The sequence below is a fragment of the Aotus nancymaae genome, unplaced genomic scaffold (assembly GCF_030222135.1).
Source record: "Aotus nancymaae isolate 86718 unplaced genomic scaffold, 86718_ANA_hifiasm-v0.15.2.pri h1tg000051l, whole genome shotgun sequence".
In the NCBI taxonomy this organism is placed as follows: Eukaryota; Metazoa; Chordata; class Mammalia; order Primates; family Aotidae; genus Aotus; species Aotus nancymaae.
This window is the reverse complement of record NW_026988465.1, coordinates 4,798,650-4,816,293: the sequence shown is the minus strand read 5'-3', so window position 1 is coordinate 4,816,293 and position 17,644 is coordinate 4,798,650. Positions and strand designations below refer to the sequence as shown.

The 17,644-nt window shown below is 44.6% G+C and overlaps 1 protein-coding gene across 1 annotated transcript in view; it reads right to left on the bottom strand.

The window, feature by feature from the left end:
- Positions 1–8,871: 8,871 nt before the first annotated feature.
- Positions 8,872–17,644, bottom strand: part of RIOK1 (RIO kinase 1) — a 40,014-nt gene continuing 31,241 nt past the window's right edge. The window contains exons 18-19 of the mRNA XM_064362962.1: positions 12,096–12,559; positions 8,872–10,348 (exon numbers count right to left, since the gene is read on the bottom strand). Coding sequence (XP_064219032.1) covers positions 12,528–12,559 — 32 coding nt within the window. The 3' untranslated portion in view covers positions 8,872–10,348; positions 12,096–12,527. The remainder of the gene's footprint in view (positions 10,349–12,095; positions 12,560–17,644) is intronic.

Below are 17,644 nucleotides of genomic sequence, written 5' to 3'. Positions count from 1 at the left end.
ATGGAGAAAACCGGTGTCTACTAAAAATGCAAAAATTAGCTGGCTGTGGTGGCATATGCCTGTGATCCCAGCTACTCAGGAGGCTGAGGCAGGAAAATCGCTTGAACCTGGGAGGCAGAGGTTTCAGTGAGCTGAGATTGTGCTACTGCACTCCAGCCTAGGCAACAAAGCAAGAATCCCTCTGAAAAAAAGAAAAAAGAAATTAATAAAAATGTCTCTCTAGCTAGACCATGGACACTCCCCAAGGAAAGTCTTTTTTTTTTTTTAGACAGAGTTTTGCTCTTGTTGCCCAGGCTGGAGTGCAATGGCACAATCTCAGCTCACTACCACCTCAGCCTCCCAGGTTCAAGAGATTCTCCTGCCTCAGCCTCCCAAGTAGCTGGAATTATAGTCAAGTGCCACCACACTTGACTAATAGTTTGTATTTAGTAGAGATGGGGTTTTACCACGTTGGTCAGGTTGCTCTTGAACTCCTGACCTCATGTGATCCACCCACTGCAGTGGCTGACACCTGTAATCCCAGCACTTTGGGAGGCCAGGCAAGAATTAGAGACCAGCCTGACCAACATTGTGAAACCCCGTCTCTATTAAAAATACAAAAAATTAGCCGGGTATGGTGGTGGGTGCCTGTAATCCCAGCTACTCGGCAGGTTGAGGCTGGAGAATCACTTGAACCAGGGAGGTGGAGGTTGCAGTGAGCTGAGATCACGCCACTGCACTGCAGCCTGGGCAACAAGAGTGAACTTCTGGGCTTCATCTGCCTCCCATATCAGAGCTGATAATGTTCTAATTTCTTAAGGCTTCAGGCCCCCTCTGCTAATTTATAAGGCAACTGGTGTGTCCAAAATGTTAGCATTCAATATGGGAGTCCAAGGGCTGAGTACTCTTGTTATTTTCAGAAAATGTAATTATTTGATGACAAGATCTATTTCCCCTACATGCACAAGTAAGTGGTAAATTCTTAAACAGTAAAAGAATACCCATCAGAGATAGGAGGGAGCTGACCAGAGAACTCTAACCCTTTTAGTATTAAAAAGGAGGGAGGAAATGATGGGCAAGGTGTGGGAAAAGCTGTCAAGCATACTCTTTAATTAGGAAAGGGAGGGATCTGCCCTTTGGAAGAGAGTGGAGATAAGGCAGAAGGCAGAGCAGACAGATGAAGGGGGCTGTCTGTCCAAATACCCTGGAGTCTTAGAAATGCATTCCTTCCTGGCTGTCAGAGGCAGAAATGGACATGAGGGTCAGGGGCTGACCTCTGAGTTATGCCACAGGGCCTGCTGGCTTCTGCTGTGTCCTGGCTTAGATTAATCATGAACTCAGCCAAAACTAGGCAGCTCCAAGAAGTGATGAGATGGCTGAGGGGCAGAATCCCCTGCTTGACATAACCAGCCTGTTTGGAGGTTTCTCGGAAATGCTGAGCCCAGTGTGTTATTAGAGGCTACATATCTTAGTCCATTTTGTGCTATCATACCAAAATACTTGAGACTGGTTAATTTATAAAGAACAGAATTTTATTTCCTCACAGTTCTGGAGGCTGAGAAGTCCAAGATCAAGCAAGGTGCTGATGTCTTGTGAGGGCCTTCTTGCTGCATCATAACATGGCAGAAAGCATCACATAAAGGACAACGAGAGAAAGAGAGAGAGAGAGAGAGAGAGAGAAACTAACACCTCTTTCCCAGCACCTTCTAACACTTCCACACTGGGGATCAACACATAAACTTTGGGGGACACATTCAAACCACAGCACTACTTCTTCTTTCTGAAGTGACCAAGTCACTCTGTGATTTGGTATAGGTAAGAGTTAAAGGCAAGGCACATTTGACAAAAACACAGAAACAATTTCATCTGGAAACTGAATACTAACAGAAATAACAACATGATTACTCTAATGGTTTTACTAATTAAGTCCAAGTTTCTCCACCTGTCAATAAAGGCTTTTTTTTTTTTTTTTGAGACAGAGTCTTGCTCCCTCACCCATGCTGGAGTGCAGTGGTGTGATCTTGGCTCACTGCAACCTCTGCCTCCCAGGTTCAAGTGATTCTCCTGCCTCAGCCCCCTGAGTAGTAGCTGGGACTACAGGCACCCACCACCACGCCCGGCTAATTTTTTGTATTTTTAATAGAGACAGGGTTCTCCATATTGGCCAGGCTGGTCTCAAGCTCCTGACCTTGTGCTCCACCCACCTGGGCCTCCCAAAGTGCTGGGATTACAGGCGCGAGCCACCTCCCCCTTCCCGCCAATAAAGGTCTTTTATGCAATGGTTCCATCGTCATGTGACCTAGCTAGGCAGACACTGTTGGTTGCCTAACCAACCCCATTTTCTCTCTCCCTCTGAGGGAACCCCAAGTTTTTCCAAGAATGCATCCTTCTCTGGGTGCTATATACTTCCGAGGAAGTGGCCCATTCCTAGTCCCAAGGGGAGAACCATGATTAATCCCAGACACGCCTGGGCCAGTGACTGAATGCAATGCAGTTCCTATGGATATTTGCAAGGAGGCTTCTCATATACGTATTCTTGGCTGATAACAAGAAAAATGAAGAGAGGGAGTCATTTTCTCCACCTCTGAGTACTGTCACAGGAATGTGATGCACTGAGGAGGCAGGAGAGAGCAATAAAAGGAACCAGGTCCTTGATAAAGACTAATAATTCTTAGATTTTTTCTTTTCTTTTCTTTTTTTGAGACGGAGTCTTGCTCTGTCTCCAGGCTGGGGTGCAGTGGCGCAATCAATTTTGGCTCACCGCAACCTCTACCTCCCGGCTTCAGGCAGTTCTCCTGCCTTAGCCTCCCAAGTAGCTGGAACTACAGGCGCATGCCACCATGCCCAGCTAATTTTTGTATTTTTTAGTAGAGACTGGAGTTTCACCATGTTGGCCAGGCTGGTCTTGAACTCCTGACCTTGTGATCTGCCCGCCTCAGCCTCCCAAAGTGCTGGGAATACAGGCATGAGCCACCGCACCTGGCAGATTTTCTCTTTAAGTAATTTTCTAGATTTCCTGTAATGCACTGCTGAATTAACCCCCCTGTATTCTAACTACCAGAATAGTACTACCTCTAAACTTCCCATGTGTAAGGTATGTTTGCTTTGTTTAGGGCTCATATTCAGCAGATATACACTGGCCCAGCCAAATTGGTTGTTAACATATTGAAATATTTCTGTGCTGCTCTGTTAATATCTGCAGTCCTGAGCCCCCTGCATGCCTCCCAAAAAAAATCTTATAAACAAGTTATTCGAAAAAGATGACAACTTAGATCACAAAGAATATAAATAATGAAGAAAAAAAATGTCTACTCTGTAACTCCAGCCTCCCTAAAATTTTGACTTTCAGTTGTCTCAATTTACATTCTTTTTGAGATGGGGTCTTGCTCTGTTGCTCAGACTGGAGTGCAGTAGCATGATCTTGGCTTACTACAGCCTCAAACTCCTGGGCTCAAGCAATCCTCCTGCTTTAGCCTCCCAAGTAACTGAGACTGCAGGCACACACCACCATGCCAGCTTAATCTTTGTGTGTGTGTGTGTGTGTGTGTGTGTTTTGTAGAGGTTGGGGATCTCACTATGTTGCCCAGGCAGGTCTTAAACTCCTGGCCTCAAGTGATCCTCCCACTTGGCCTCCCAAAGTGCTGAGATTATCAGTGTGAGCCCCCATGACCAGCCAATTTAATCTGGTTTTTTGTTTTTTGATACAAGGTCTTCCACTGTTGCCTGGGCTGGAGTGTAGTGGCACAATCAAGGCTAATTGCACCCTCAAACTCCTGGGTTCAAGTGATCCTCTCGCTTCAGCCTTCTGAGTAGCTGAGACTACAAGCATGTGCCACCATGCCTGGCTAGTTTTTAAATTTTCTGTAGGGACAGAGTCTCACTATGTTTCCCAGGCTAGTCTCAAACTACTGGGCTCAAGTGATCCTCCTGCCTCAGCCTCCAAAAGTGCTGGGATTACAGATGTGAGTCATTGCACCCAGCACATATTTTTATATTATATATCTCTTAAAAGGTTGAGGTAGCTATTATTATTTGTGATAGGTATGTCTTTTGGGCTTCATACTAGTTATGGGTGGATTGCACACTGCTGGGGTTCAGGGGAGCCCTCAGTTCCCCTGAGAGGACGTTTCTCCAGGTTCTTGGTCTATCACTATCTCAAGAATAAGAGAGGAGACCACGGTGCAGTGCGCTCCTAAAGGTAAATGCCAGACTCAAAAGTGTTTATAGAAAGTGATTTATTTAGGTAGACAGAGAAAAAGGAGACGGAGAGAGAAAGAAACAGCTAACTCTCACACTGAGTGAGAGAAAGAAAAGCCGCTTCTCACATTGAGTGAGAAGTTCCCAGAGGGTGAAAACCAGAGACGGAAAGCTCCTCTCACACTGAGTGAGAGAATCCAGAAAGGTGGAACCCAGGAGAGGAAAGCAGCTTCCACACTGAGTGGAAGGGAATTGAGAGAGAGAGATGGAGTTTAGGAGAGGAAAGACAGCTTCCACACTGGGTGGAAGGGGACTCCAGAGAGGAAATCCAGGAGGGGAAAAGAGAGCTCCCACTATGTGGGAGGGGATTCTAGAGAGCGGGAAATCCCGTGTGGGTGAAGGAACAGGGGAATTTATCCTGGGAGAAATTCCCACCTCCCAAGTTCCCTGGCCAATGAAAGGAGTTCCTTTAAACTTCAGCTGGGGTGATTGACTCTTAGTTTCTTCCCGCCACAAAATTTAAACAGAAATCATTAAATTTCCGGATGAAGACGAATAGGAGGGGGAGAAAATATGGTGCTGGGAAGTTCTTGCCCTAGAAACTGCGCCCCCTTGTGGACCCGGAAAGAGAACACATTCCCTCAACGTCACAATTACAACATTAGAATATTCTAGGTTTTTCTTTTTCTTTTTTGAGAAGGAGTTTCACTCCTGTTGCCCAGGCTGGAATGCAATGGCATGATCTCAGCTCACCACAACCTTTGCCTCCCAGGTTCAAGCAATTCTTCTGCCTCAGGCTCCCGAGTAGCTGGGACTACAGGCGCATGCCACCACGCCCGGCTAATTTTTTGTATTATTTTATTTTATTTTGATAGGAGAATGGACCTTGGGAAGAGAATCTAAGCCACAGAAGTCTATGTTTAACGTAAACATTTACTCCTAGTTTTCAAACCTCTGTTGCAACCTCCAATCAGGCTCTGTGTAGTAAAAGTCTCTTTATGAATGCAGCATGAGGCCAGGCACGGTGGCTCATGCCTGTAATCCCAGCACTTTGGGAGACTGGGGTAGGGAAATCACTTGAGCTCTGGAGTTTGAGACCAGCCTGGGCAACATGGCAAAACCCCAATCTCTACACAAAAATAAAAAATAGGCAAGTGTGGTGGTGTGTGCCTGTAGTCCTGCTACTTATGGGGCTGAAGTGAGAAGATCCTTTGTGCTCGGGAAGTTGAGGCTGCAGTAAGCCATGTTTGCACCACAGTACTCCAGCTTAAGTGACCAAGTAAGACTTTTTCTCAAAAAAAAAAAAAAAAAAAAAAAAAAAAAAAAAAAGCGACATAAAAGCTACATAAAAAGAGCCCAAGGAAGGAAAGAGTTCATTAGCCCATTTATGCCTGGTGTTCCATTATTGGAATGCTAAGCTTGTGGGAGTTATTTACATCGTACTGCTCAAAGTCATAGCCAAGGTTTGATTTTTCACAAAAACCATTTTGCAACCTCTGACATAAATGGGTTAACTGGATGACATTTCATTCTGCTGTTAATGTTTTCTACTTTATAAAAAAACTTTGCAGTTGGGTGCAGTGGCTCACGCCTGTAATCCTAGCACTTTGGGAGGCCAAGGCAGGCGGATTACCTGAGCTCAGGAGTTTGAGATCAGCCTGTGCAATGTGGTGAAACCCCATCTCTACTAAAAATACAAATAATTAGCTGGGTGTGGTGACACACGCCTGTAATCTCAGCTACTCAGGAGGCTTAGGCACGAGAATCACTTGAACCCAGGAGGTGGAAGTTGCAGTGAGCTGCGATGGTGCCATTGCACTCAAGCCTGAGTGACAGAATGAGACTGTCTCAAAAAAAAAAAAAAAAAAAAAAATCAGAGCAGACTTACGGGAAGCTGAGAGGCTTTGCAGTTCTGCAGCTTGTGGGGGACAGGAAGCAGCCCCAGAGCAGCACTGGCCACTGCCGGGAAAGGATGGACTGTCGACTTCAGAGCCAGGGCAGGATGCTAACAGTGAAGGCCACCACTTTTCAATTTCCCCTCCTCTTCTTGGAATTGTGTGTGACAAAGAAAGGCCCTAATAGGCCATTGGAAAGTGGATCCCATTTCCACATCTAGGGCACAGATCAGATGACAGTCCTGCCCCTAAACTGAGGAACAACCAAAGGAGCGGTGGCCAGGAAGTGCCTCGAGGCTCCTTCAGGGGCCTGGACCTCTGCGCCTTCCTTGTTCTGCTTCCAGGCCACGGGCTGAGACAGCCGTTTGAGGGGCGGGGGCCATCAAACCCGAGAGCTGCGTTATTCTCACCCGCCCTCCCAGGGGCAACCCAAGCTGTGAGGTCTGACCTCTTGGTCCATCCACAGTTTCCACTCTGTGAACATGTTCAACACTGGCCATCCACATTCCTAAAAGCCACAGGGTTCCGATGGCGTTAGCACCCACCCCTGTTCCCACACGCTGAGCGGCCTTCTTTCATATCTGCATTTGTAGACACTTCGTTTTCCATCTAGGACAGGCGGTGATGTGCTGCCTCCACGCCCCTGCAGCCCCACCCATACCCAGCCTCCACCAGCAGGATCCAAAGCCCCCATAGAGTGCTGAATATGATCCTTTCCCTCCAAAACACGGTTCTGGCAAACCAGCGCTGTGCTTGCTGGGATGCTGACAGTGGCTGGCACAAAGCCCACACAAAAAGGGGTGAGGCCCCCCTGGAGCCTGGAGAGCTGGCAGAGGCTGGGGTGGGGCTCCCTTTGGCTTGAAGATAGAAGCAGCTGAAATTTCAAACTCAAAATATAATCATGCGGCGATCTTTTCTGGACCTGCCTTCTCGCAGGGGCTTTTTTCTTTGTTGTAAAAATGTTCTCCCATTGTTAACCTATTTGGAGTTTTGTTTTTGTTTTTTCCTATAACTGCCTTGTCTGCAGTAAGCCCATCTAGACAGAGGGCTGGATTTTTGTCTCTGTGACACCTCTGGAAACTTTGCCTCTCACTCTGGAAAACCGTCCCCAGAGAATGTACTCTGTTCCCCACCCCCTGCCTCCAGAGGCAGGAGCATGTAAACCCACTCCGCCACCCCAGGACTCAGAACCGCTCTCAAGGTCACGGGTATTTCAGAGAGACGCCGGGAGGGCAATTCAGCGAATGCTTCGGGACTGCCGCTGATTCTGTGGTCAAAACACTTTCTTCCCGGACCACACACAGACTGAAGGCAGCAAGCACTGGGTGTGCTTGTTCAGAAACCACCACAGCACAGTCGCTACCTAAGAGATCCTAACGGGAGCCGGCTTTCCGCAAAGCCACAGCTCCGGGCTTTCCAAGCTGCACCAAGCTGGGCAATCAGATGATCCAGGAGGCTGCCACGAACCGAGAACAAACGGAACAAAACAAACATAAGCACCCAAAACAACAGCCTGGCTCTCCGCCATAGTCCGAATGACCACTTGGTTTACATGCCAGAGGAAGTCTGGGGTCCCAAGTGGAGCGGCGTCGGGAGCTCGGCTGGTGCCACAGCCCCCGCCCTGGGTCCCGCCCTCTGGGTGAGCACACACCTTTGCCTAACTGGGAAGGCCGCAAGATCTATTCAGGCTGCCAGGTGTGGGCTGGAGCTCCGGTCCCAGCTCCACCTGAGGCCAGAAGCTGTGCACTGGGATCCCCTGTCCCAAATAGGGCGTGGCTTCCTGCCGCGATGAGGAGGCCCTGAAAGCGAACCAGCTCCTCCCGTTGGCTTAGGTCAGGGCAGGGCTGGTCTAGGTAAAACTGTAAAGTCATTAAGTTTGGCTTTTGGATTTCTTCACCCTCTCCTTTCTGGACTTCTCTCTGGACCTCCCACCACGCCCCTTCCACTGCCCTCCACCCATCACGGTTTGCTCTACCCCTATGAACCATTTACAAGATAGTGTGAACAGATCTGCCACTGAAGTCAAGGCCCTCATCTGCCCTTGAGACATCTTCCCAGCAGCAGTGTGGGAGGTGAGGATGGTATACATTATTTTTTAAAAGTTAAAAAGGAGTAGCAGACCCTGGGCTAAAATTCACACGCTGAGCGGCCTTCTTTCATATCTGCATTTGTAGACACTTCGTTTTCCATCTAGGACAGGCGGTGATGTGCTGCCTCCACGCCCCTGCAGCCTTTTAACTCAAATCTGGGACTTTTCAATTATAGCACATGACGGCCTACTAATATTTGCATCAATATTAACAAAACTGTAGGCTGGGGGCCGGGCGCGGTGGCTCACGCCTGTAATCCCAGCACTTTGGGAGGCCGAGGCGGGTGGATCGTGAGGTCAAGAGATCGAGACCATCCTGGTCAACACGGTGAAACCCTGTCTCTACTAAAAATACAAAAAATTAGCTGGGCACGGTGGTGCCTGCCTGTAATCCCAGCTACTCAGGAGGCTGAGGCAGGAGAATTGCCTGAACCCAGGAGGCGGAGGTTGCGGTGAGCCGAGATCGCGCCATTGCACTCCAGCCTGGGTACAAGAGCGAAACTCCGTCTCAAAAAAAAAAAAAAAAAAAAAAAAAAACTGTAGGCTGAGTGCAGTGGCTCACACCTGTAATCCCAGCACTTTGGGAGGCCAAGGCGGGTGGATCACCTGAGGTCAGGAGTTCAAGACCAGCCTGGCCAACATAGAGAAATCTCATCTCTACTAAAAATACAAAAAAATATATATATATATAGAGAGAGAGAGAGAGCTGGGTATGGTGGCGCATGCCTGTAATCCCAGCTTATTGGGAGACTGAGACAGGAGGATTGCTTGAACCTGGGAGGTGGAGGTTGCAGTGAGCCGAGATTGCACCATTGCATTCCAGTCTGGACGACAAGAGCAAAAATCTGTCTCAAAAACAGAAACAAATGAACAAAAAACTGTAAGTGAATGGGTACCTATACATCCTATAGCAGTCTCCATGCAATATTATACCTTAAAGTATGCTTCTCTAGTACATTCAACATTTTCCAAGTCTAAGAAAAAATGCTGTAGCCCTTATCCTTCATTTTATATGAAATGGCACCTATTAGGAACCAAATGAGAAAATTAACCACTACTTATTTTTATTAACAAGTATTGTGCACTAAATGACATGCCTGCGTTATAGCTCATTTAGTCCTAACTGCAGTATAATGGATACCATTAACCTCCTGTTGACAAAAATCTTGCCATACTCTTCTTATGAGCAACAAACTATGAAATACAAGTATGATCATGCTGATGTGCCACAAGAAAACCACAGGCTAAACGTAGGGAATGATTTTCTGGAACATCATTACTTGATGGGAGTTTAAAATTTCAAAAATAATTTAACAGAAATTTATTATGAATTGGAGTAAAACATTCACATGAATTTTGGTTTAAGCAGATAGAAGAAATAAGATGTGTTGATAGATCAGTAGGGTGACTATAGTTAATGTCAATTGATTGCACATTTCAAAACTAGCTGGATTAGCTGGAAGAGAATAATTCTTTTTTTCTTTATCTTCTTTATTTTTTTTTACAACAGTTAAGACTTTCCATCCAGTAACAAGAAGAGAATAATTCAAATGTTCCTAAGGTAAAGAATATATAATTTTTTTTTTTTTTTGAGACAGTCTTGCCCTGTCCCCCAGGCTAGAGTACAATGGCACGACCTAGGCTCACTGCAACCTCTGCTTCCTGGGTTCAAGCAATTCTTGTGTCTCGGCCTCCCAAATAGCTGGGATTACAGGTGTGCACCACTATGCCCAGCCAATTTTTTTTTCTTTTTGTATTTTTAGTAAAGATGGGTTTTCACCATGTTGGCTCGGCTGGTCTCGAACTCCTGACCTCAAGTGATCTGCCTGCCTCGGCCTCCCAAAGTGCTGGGATTACAGATGTGAGCCACTGCGCCTGTCCTAAGATAAAGATTTACGGTGATAAATATCCCAATTGCCTTGATTTGACTATATGAATGTATCAAATTATCACATGTACCCAAAACATATGTACATCTAATATGTATCAATGTTAAAAATAATTAAAACAATTTAACAGGAATTTAGTATGAAGTGGAAAGAAAAATCCGCGTGGACTTTTTTTTTAAGCTGAAACAAGAGGTTTGAAAGAAATGCCATACCTGGAAGTGGGGTGGAAACAGCTCTGGTGATGTTCTTCCATCTTTGGCAGAAAAGTTTGAGGAACAATCTAATAAGCTAACAAAATACTGTTGGGGAAAAAAGAACAGGTATTTTATGTCTCCTTTTATTTATTCTTAAGCGGTTTCATTTTCCCTCATGCTCTGTATGTCATCTGTATTTAAACCAATTGGAATGGCAATTTTCACTTTTTGTTGTTTTGTTCTTCAGGATTAATATCCCTGAATATGAAATTTTAAAGAATCTTTGTGTGTGTGAGACAGGGCCTCACTCTAACACCCAGGCTGGAGTGCAGTGGCACGATCACCACTCACTGAAGCCTCAACGTCCTGGGCTCAAACAATCCTCCCACCTCAGCCTCGCAAGTAGCTGGGACTGTAGGCATTCACTACCACATCCAGCTAATTTGTAAATTTTGGTAGAGGTGGTATCTCTCTCAGTTACCCAGGCTGGTCTTGAACTCTTGTTCTCAAGAGATTCTCCATCTCCCAAAGTGTTGGGATTACAGGTGTGAACCACAGCATTCAGTCAACAAAGTATCTTATGTAAGTTTTCTTACATACTGATTTAGGATTAACTCATTAGGAAAGGATCATGGCAATGTCACTGTGGGAATTTGTCAGACTGTCAGGTAGGCAGATTCTGGGGGAAAGTCCCTTCCTTTGTATGTCGTTTTACCCTATATATCACATATCCACTAATGGAATTTAAATTTTCTATCCCACAAAAAGGTAGTAAGTAGGTGAAATTAATGTAAATATTAATTTGACCCAATATATGCAAAATAGTACCATTTCAACATGTACCCAACATTTAAAAATTATTTACATTGTTTCTTTCATACTATCTATCTTCAAAACCCAGTATGTATTTTATACTTAAAATCCAAACTAGCCACATGCAAATGGTCAGTAGTCACATGTGGCTCCTGGCTCCCTACTGAAGAGGGCAGCTCTAGACCTGTCAGAGGCTTTAGCTGTTCAACATCTTCATTTTACAGATAAGGAAGCTGAGGTCCAGAAAGATGACGTGAGCCTCAGCAAGTTCACAGCATGCACACTACCAGGCTTGGGCCCTTTAGATGTCTATTTTTGTTATTGTTATTCTTTAATTGAAGCATGTGTATTATTTTATTTATTATTAATATTGAGACAGAGCTTTGCTCTTGTTGCTCATCAGGCTGGAGTGCAGTGGCATGCTCTTGGCTCACTGCAACCTCCGCATCTCAGGTTCAAGTGATTCTTCTGCCTCAACCTTCCAAGTGGCTGGGATTACAGGTGTGTGCCACCATACCCACACTGATAATTTTGTATTATTAGTAGAGACGGGGTTTCACCATGTTAGTCAGTCTGGTCTCGAACTCCTGACCTCAGGTGGTCCACCTGCCTTGGCTTCCCAAAGTGCTAGGATTACAGATGTGAGCCACCACCTCCAGCTTCTTTTAAAGTAAACTAACTCCTGATTGGATGAACTACAACTTCTGAAAATGTTACTCAGGAGTTAGTTCTTTGGGAGTTCTTTAATGAGGATTAATTTTTTAAATCAGCCACCAAACATGCACCACTAAACAGGGTCTGTTGATGTAATCCTTCTTTGAGGGGAATGCCTGCTGTTCCCATGCAGTCTACAGTTCTGGCCCTCAGCAGCCTCTTCTCCGCTTGCTTGAGTACACACTAATAATCCGAACCCAAGAGCACACCTCCCTCTAGAGGAGCAAACAATATTGCAAGGCCAATGAACAATTCCTGTCACAAAATTAAAATAGCACAGAGTAAAAGTTGCCTTATGAGATTATGATTCATAGAAAAAGCAAACCTGGAGAGAGATCCAAGATGGCCGATTAGCAACAGCTCAGGATTGTAGCTCCCAGTGAAGGCGCAGAGAGCGAGTGGACACCACACTTCCAGACGAATTATTGTTGCCCACGGACCAGGAGATTCCCAGCGGAGGAGCCCCACGGGTCGCCAGCGCGACTCTTTTGGCCGGCGCGGCTGTTTTGTCGGTGCCCCGGCATGGCGGTTCTTGCTGCAGAGTATGTGGGACTGGGTGCCCTTTTAGTTGGCGTTTGGAGCTCCAGGAAGGCAGAGTCTCCCATTCAGCTGATAGGAAAGGAAACAGCAACGGGAAGCCAGACCGGGAGATTCCCGGGCAGAAAAGCACCACGAATCTCAACGCTGCTGTTTCAGCTGGCGCAGTGGGTCGCCACAGAGGAAATTACACAGATTCCAGTGCCTTTTCAGCGGGCGACTAGAACACCTGGGAAAGAGTCGACCATTCAACTAAAAAAAAAAAAAAAAAAAAAGACGAAGAGGCTCTAAGACAGGGAGCCAGGCGATCGGGATCGGCTGGTCCCACCCCCACAAAAAAAACAGCAATTGGAAGCGCTGAGGATTGAGAGTTTCACAGCAAGCACAGCTGAACCCAGGAAGGGCCAGCTCTGTGGGGGAGGGGCATCTGCCAAAGGAAAACTAAGAAACAGAAAAAACTTCACTACTAACAAGTTGGATGTCCACTCAGAGATTCAATCTGAAAGTCGGCAATTACAAAGACAATAGGTGGATAAATCCACAAAGATGGGAAGAAACCAGCACAAAAAGGCTGAGAACATCCAAAATCAGAATGCTTCTCCTCCTACAGGGGATCGCAGTTCGTCATCAGCAAGGGAACAAGGCCTGATGGAGAACGACTGTGATGAATTGACAGACTCAAGCTTCAGAAGGTGGATAAGAAACCTCTGTGAGCTAAAAGAACATGTTCTAACCCAATGCAAAGAAACTAAGAACCTTGAAAAAAGGTTTGATGAAATGCTAACAAGAATAGACAATTTAGAGAGGAATATAAGTGAATTAATGGAGCTGAAAAACACAATACGAGAACTTCACGAAGTATGCACAAATCTTAGTCGAACTGATCAAGCAGAAGAAAGGATATCAGAGGTCGAAGACCAATTTAATGAAATAAAACGAGAAGACGAGATTAGAGAAAGAAGGATAAAAAGGAATGAGCAAAATCTCCAAGAAATATGGGACTATGTCAAAAGACCTAATCTACGTTTGATAGGTATACCTGAATGTGACGAAGAGAATGAATCCAAGCTGGAAATATTTTTCAGGATATTATCCAGGAAAACTTTCCCAACCTAGCAAGGCAGGACAATACTCAACTCCAGGTAATACAGAGAACACCACAAAGATATTCCTCAAGAAGAACAACCCCAAGGCACATAATCGTTAGATTCACCAGGGTTGAAATTAAGGAGAAAATACTAAGGGCAGCCAGAGAGAAAGGTCAGGTTACCCACAAAGGGAAGCCTATCAAACTCACAGCAGATCTCTCAGCAGAAACCCTACAAGCCAGAAGAGAGTGGGGGCCAATATTCAACATTCTTAAACGAAAGAACTTTCAACCCAGAATTTCATATCCAGCCAAACTAAGCTTCATAAGTGAAGGAAAAATAATATTTTTTGTGAACAAGCAAGTACTCAGAGATTTCATCACCACCAGGCCTGCTTTACAAGAGCTTCTGAAAGAAGCACTACACATAGAAAGGAACAACCAGTATCAGCCATTCCAAAAACATACCAAAAGGTAAAGAGCATCACCAAAAATTGATGAAGAATCTACATCAATTAATGGGCAAAACAGCCAGCCAGTATTAAATGGCAGTATTAAACTCACATAAATCAATATTAATCCTAAATTTAAATGGAATAACTGCCCCAATCAAAAGACTTAGACAGGCAAATTGGATAAAAAGCCAAAACCCATCGGTATGCTATATCCAGACCCATCTCACATGCAAGGATACACAAAGACTCAAAACAAAGGGATGGAGGAAGATTTATCAACCAAATGGAGAGCAAAATAAAAAAAAATAAAATAAATAAAAAAACAGGAGTTGCAATTCTCGTCTCTGATAAAATAGACTTTAAAGCAACAAAGACCAAAAGAAACAAAGAAGGACATTACATAATGGTAAAAGGATTAATGCAACAAGAAGAGCTAACGATCCTAAATATATACGCACCCAATATACGAGCACCCAGATACATAAGGCAAGTTCATAATGACTTACAAAATGACTTAGACTCCCACACAATAATAGTGGGAGACTTTAATATTACATTGTCAATATTAGACAGATCAATGAGATAGAAAGTTAACAAGGATATCCAGGACTTGAACTCAGACCTGGAACAAGTAAACTTATAGACCTCTCCACTTCAAATACAGAAAACACACATTCTTATCAGTACTATATCACACCTATTCCAAAAGCAACCACATAATTGGAAGTAAATCACTCCTCAGCAATTGCATAGTATTTCACAGGTTTAAATGAAATATTGGTTGGATGCTTGTTTGTTATTTTATTCCCTCATTCCTTCCTGTCTCCATTGTTAAGCCAATTATTGGCATAAAAGAGGTTTTTAATACCCATTTTTAGACTGCATTCTCGCCTGGGCAATAGAACAAGATTCCCGTTCTCTCTCCCTCTTTCTCTTCCTTTTTTTCTCTTTCATTCCTTTCTTTCTCTTTCTTTTTTCTTTTGAAAAAAGAAAAAGCAAACCTGACCTGTGTGATCATCGGCACTGTCAACCCATTTATTTTATTTTATTTATTTTATTTGAGACAGAGTTTTGCTCTTGTTGCCCAGGCTGGAGTGCAAGGGCGGGATCTTGGCTCACCGCAATCTCTGCCTCCTGGGTTCAAGTGATTCTCCTGCCTCAGCCTCTCTAATAGCTGGGATTACAGGCACCCACCACTACGCTCAGTTAATTTTTTGCATTTTTAGTAGAGATGGGGTTTCACTGTGTTGGCTAGGCTGGTCTCGAACTCCAGACCTCAGGTGATCCACCCGCCTCAGCCTCCCAAAGTGCTGTGATTACAGGCATGAGCCACCGCACTTGGCCATTTATTTTATTTTTAATTAACAAGCCCTTTCAGGAGATCTAATTCCAACCTGACCATTCCAAATCATTTCTGTTAAAGAAGAAATGTTATGACCATCTAGACCAAGTTGGACTAAAGAGTCTAATTCCCTCAATTCACAGATGAGGAATTTCCCCCGAAAGGAAAGAGGCTTACCCAGTTTCGTAGCAGGTTACCAGCAACAGCCAAGAGATGGATCTTGGGCTAAAGTTGGCAACCCCATTTCCCTTGAACAAGTTTGACAATATTTACATGCAGAGGTAGCAGGAGAAAATCTCCCAACATTGCTGTCACATTGGTACCATTTAAGGAAAAATTAGATTGGGCAAGACCAAGTACCCACTAACAATCGCACCAGTCCCCTGGGGCTGGAGCACTATTTCATGCCATGTTGGAGGAAAGGATCATGGCAGTGTCACTGTGGGAATTTGCTCAGGCTGTCAAGTAGGCAGAGGTCTTGTTTAAACTCAGGACCATCTCTTGGAATCAATAACTCTTTAAATTTTTCAGCCTATAACATTTGGGAAGAGATGGTGAAGTGTCTTGATTTCAAAAAGCCTCCCATTTTCCCATTTTCTTTTTTCTTTTCTTTTTTTCTTTTTTTGAGATGGAGTCTCACCCTGTTGCCCAAGCTGGAGTGCAATGGCATGATCTCGGCTCACTGCAAGCTTTGCCTCTTGGGTTCAAGCAATTCTCCCTCCTCAGCCTCCTGAGTGGCTGGGAGTACAGGCACCCACCATCATGCCCGGCTAATTTTTGTATTTTTGTAGAGACAGAGTTTCATCATGTTGGCCAGACTGGTCTTGAACTCCTTACCTCAGGTAATCTGCCCACCTCAGCCTCTCAAAGTGCTGGGATTACAGGAGTGATCCACCACACCCAGCCCCATTTTCTTACGTACTGTGGTGATTTAGGATTAACTCATTAGGTAATCTTTTTTTCACTTAGCCCTTTTTCATGATAGTCAAATGGTCTCACATGGTCAAGATTAAAATAGCAATATTCCTCAATTATCTTAGTCTAATTTAATCTTAATCAGTTCCATTGACTTGAGTGCTGCCTACACCAAGGGCTGATGACAAAACAGGCTCTGCTGAAGGGCATAGCACTTGAGCCCACAGACCCGACTCCGGCTGCCATCGGAAAACACGGCCACTGGTCACAGGGCAGATGTGACTCCAGGGCGCAGATCAACCCACATTGACTCCTTATTTTCATTTTTATGAACATGAGGGGTGTGATCCATGGATCAAATAGCCTCATCTTTGTTTAGGAAACACAACATATTATTCAATTAAGTATTTATTGGGCATTGACTATATTTCAGGCACCATTCTAGGAGCAGGGATATAAAACCGAACAAAGACAGAAATCCCTGCCATTGTGGAGCTCATATTGTAGGCAGAGGTGGAAGGTAAGGAAAGAGACGTGGTATGAATAAGTAAATTCAACATGTGAGTTAGCTTGTTAAAAGAGCTATAGAAAAATAATGCAAATGAGCTGAAGAGGCATGTGGGGCCTTCGGGAAGCGGACAGCACCTGTTACATGCAAGACAATATGCCAGATGCTGAAGGCAGATATGGTCTCTACTTGTGTGCTCTTTAGAGTTCATCAGAAGGACAAGAAAAAAAAATGTAACCACAATATCACTATCATATCCAATAAAATGAACAATTCCTTACTACCATCTGAAACATATTACATTTTTAAATTTCCTTATTTTTAAAAAACCACCCCAATTTTTTACAATTGGTTTGATCTCATCAGGAGCCAAATGTAGTACACAGCATTGGGATATGTGGTCTGAGACCTCTTGTGCTTTCTATAGTGGTTCCCCACTCCATTTTTTTTCTTTCTTTTTTTTGTTTTAAATGAATGTCAGGTTCTTATGTTGACCAGGCTGGCCTCAAATGCATAGCCTCGCCTCTTCAAGCGCCAGGACAACTGGCCTGAGCCACTGCGGCTCCCCGTTTTTTTTTTTCTTATGGACTCCCCTTATTCCAGATTAGGTTGTGTCCTCATAGGATCATTTATCCTGTTCCTGTGTCCTGTATTTCCTGTAAACTGTTAGTTACATCTAGTGGCCACATAGTTCAGGTTCAATGGTTTTGGGGGCAGGTGAGGTATTTTACAGATGGCTCTATGTACTTCCTTTTACATCACAACAGGAGCACCTAAGGGGCTGGCTGCTCCACTTTTAATGGCCAAGCAAAGGGTTCAGGTACTATCAGCCTGATCCATCCATTGCAAAGTTACCCACCAGCTCTTCTCAGCATCCTTCACAATAACATATGAGGGAGGTACTACTATTACTTCCACAGTGGTTACAGCATTTGCCTTCTTAATAGTGTCAGGGTCTGAGACCCTGATGCACCCAACCCCACAATGTGTGCTGCACCTGAGGTCCAATATAAAATAGACCTCTCAGCTG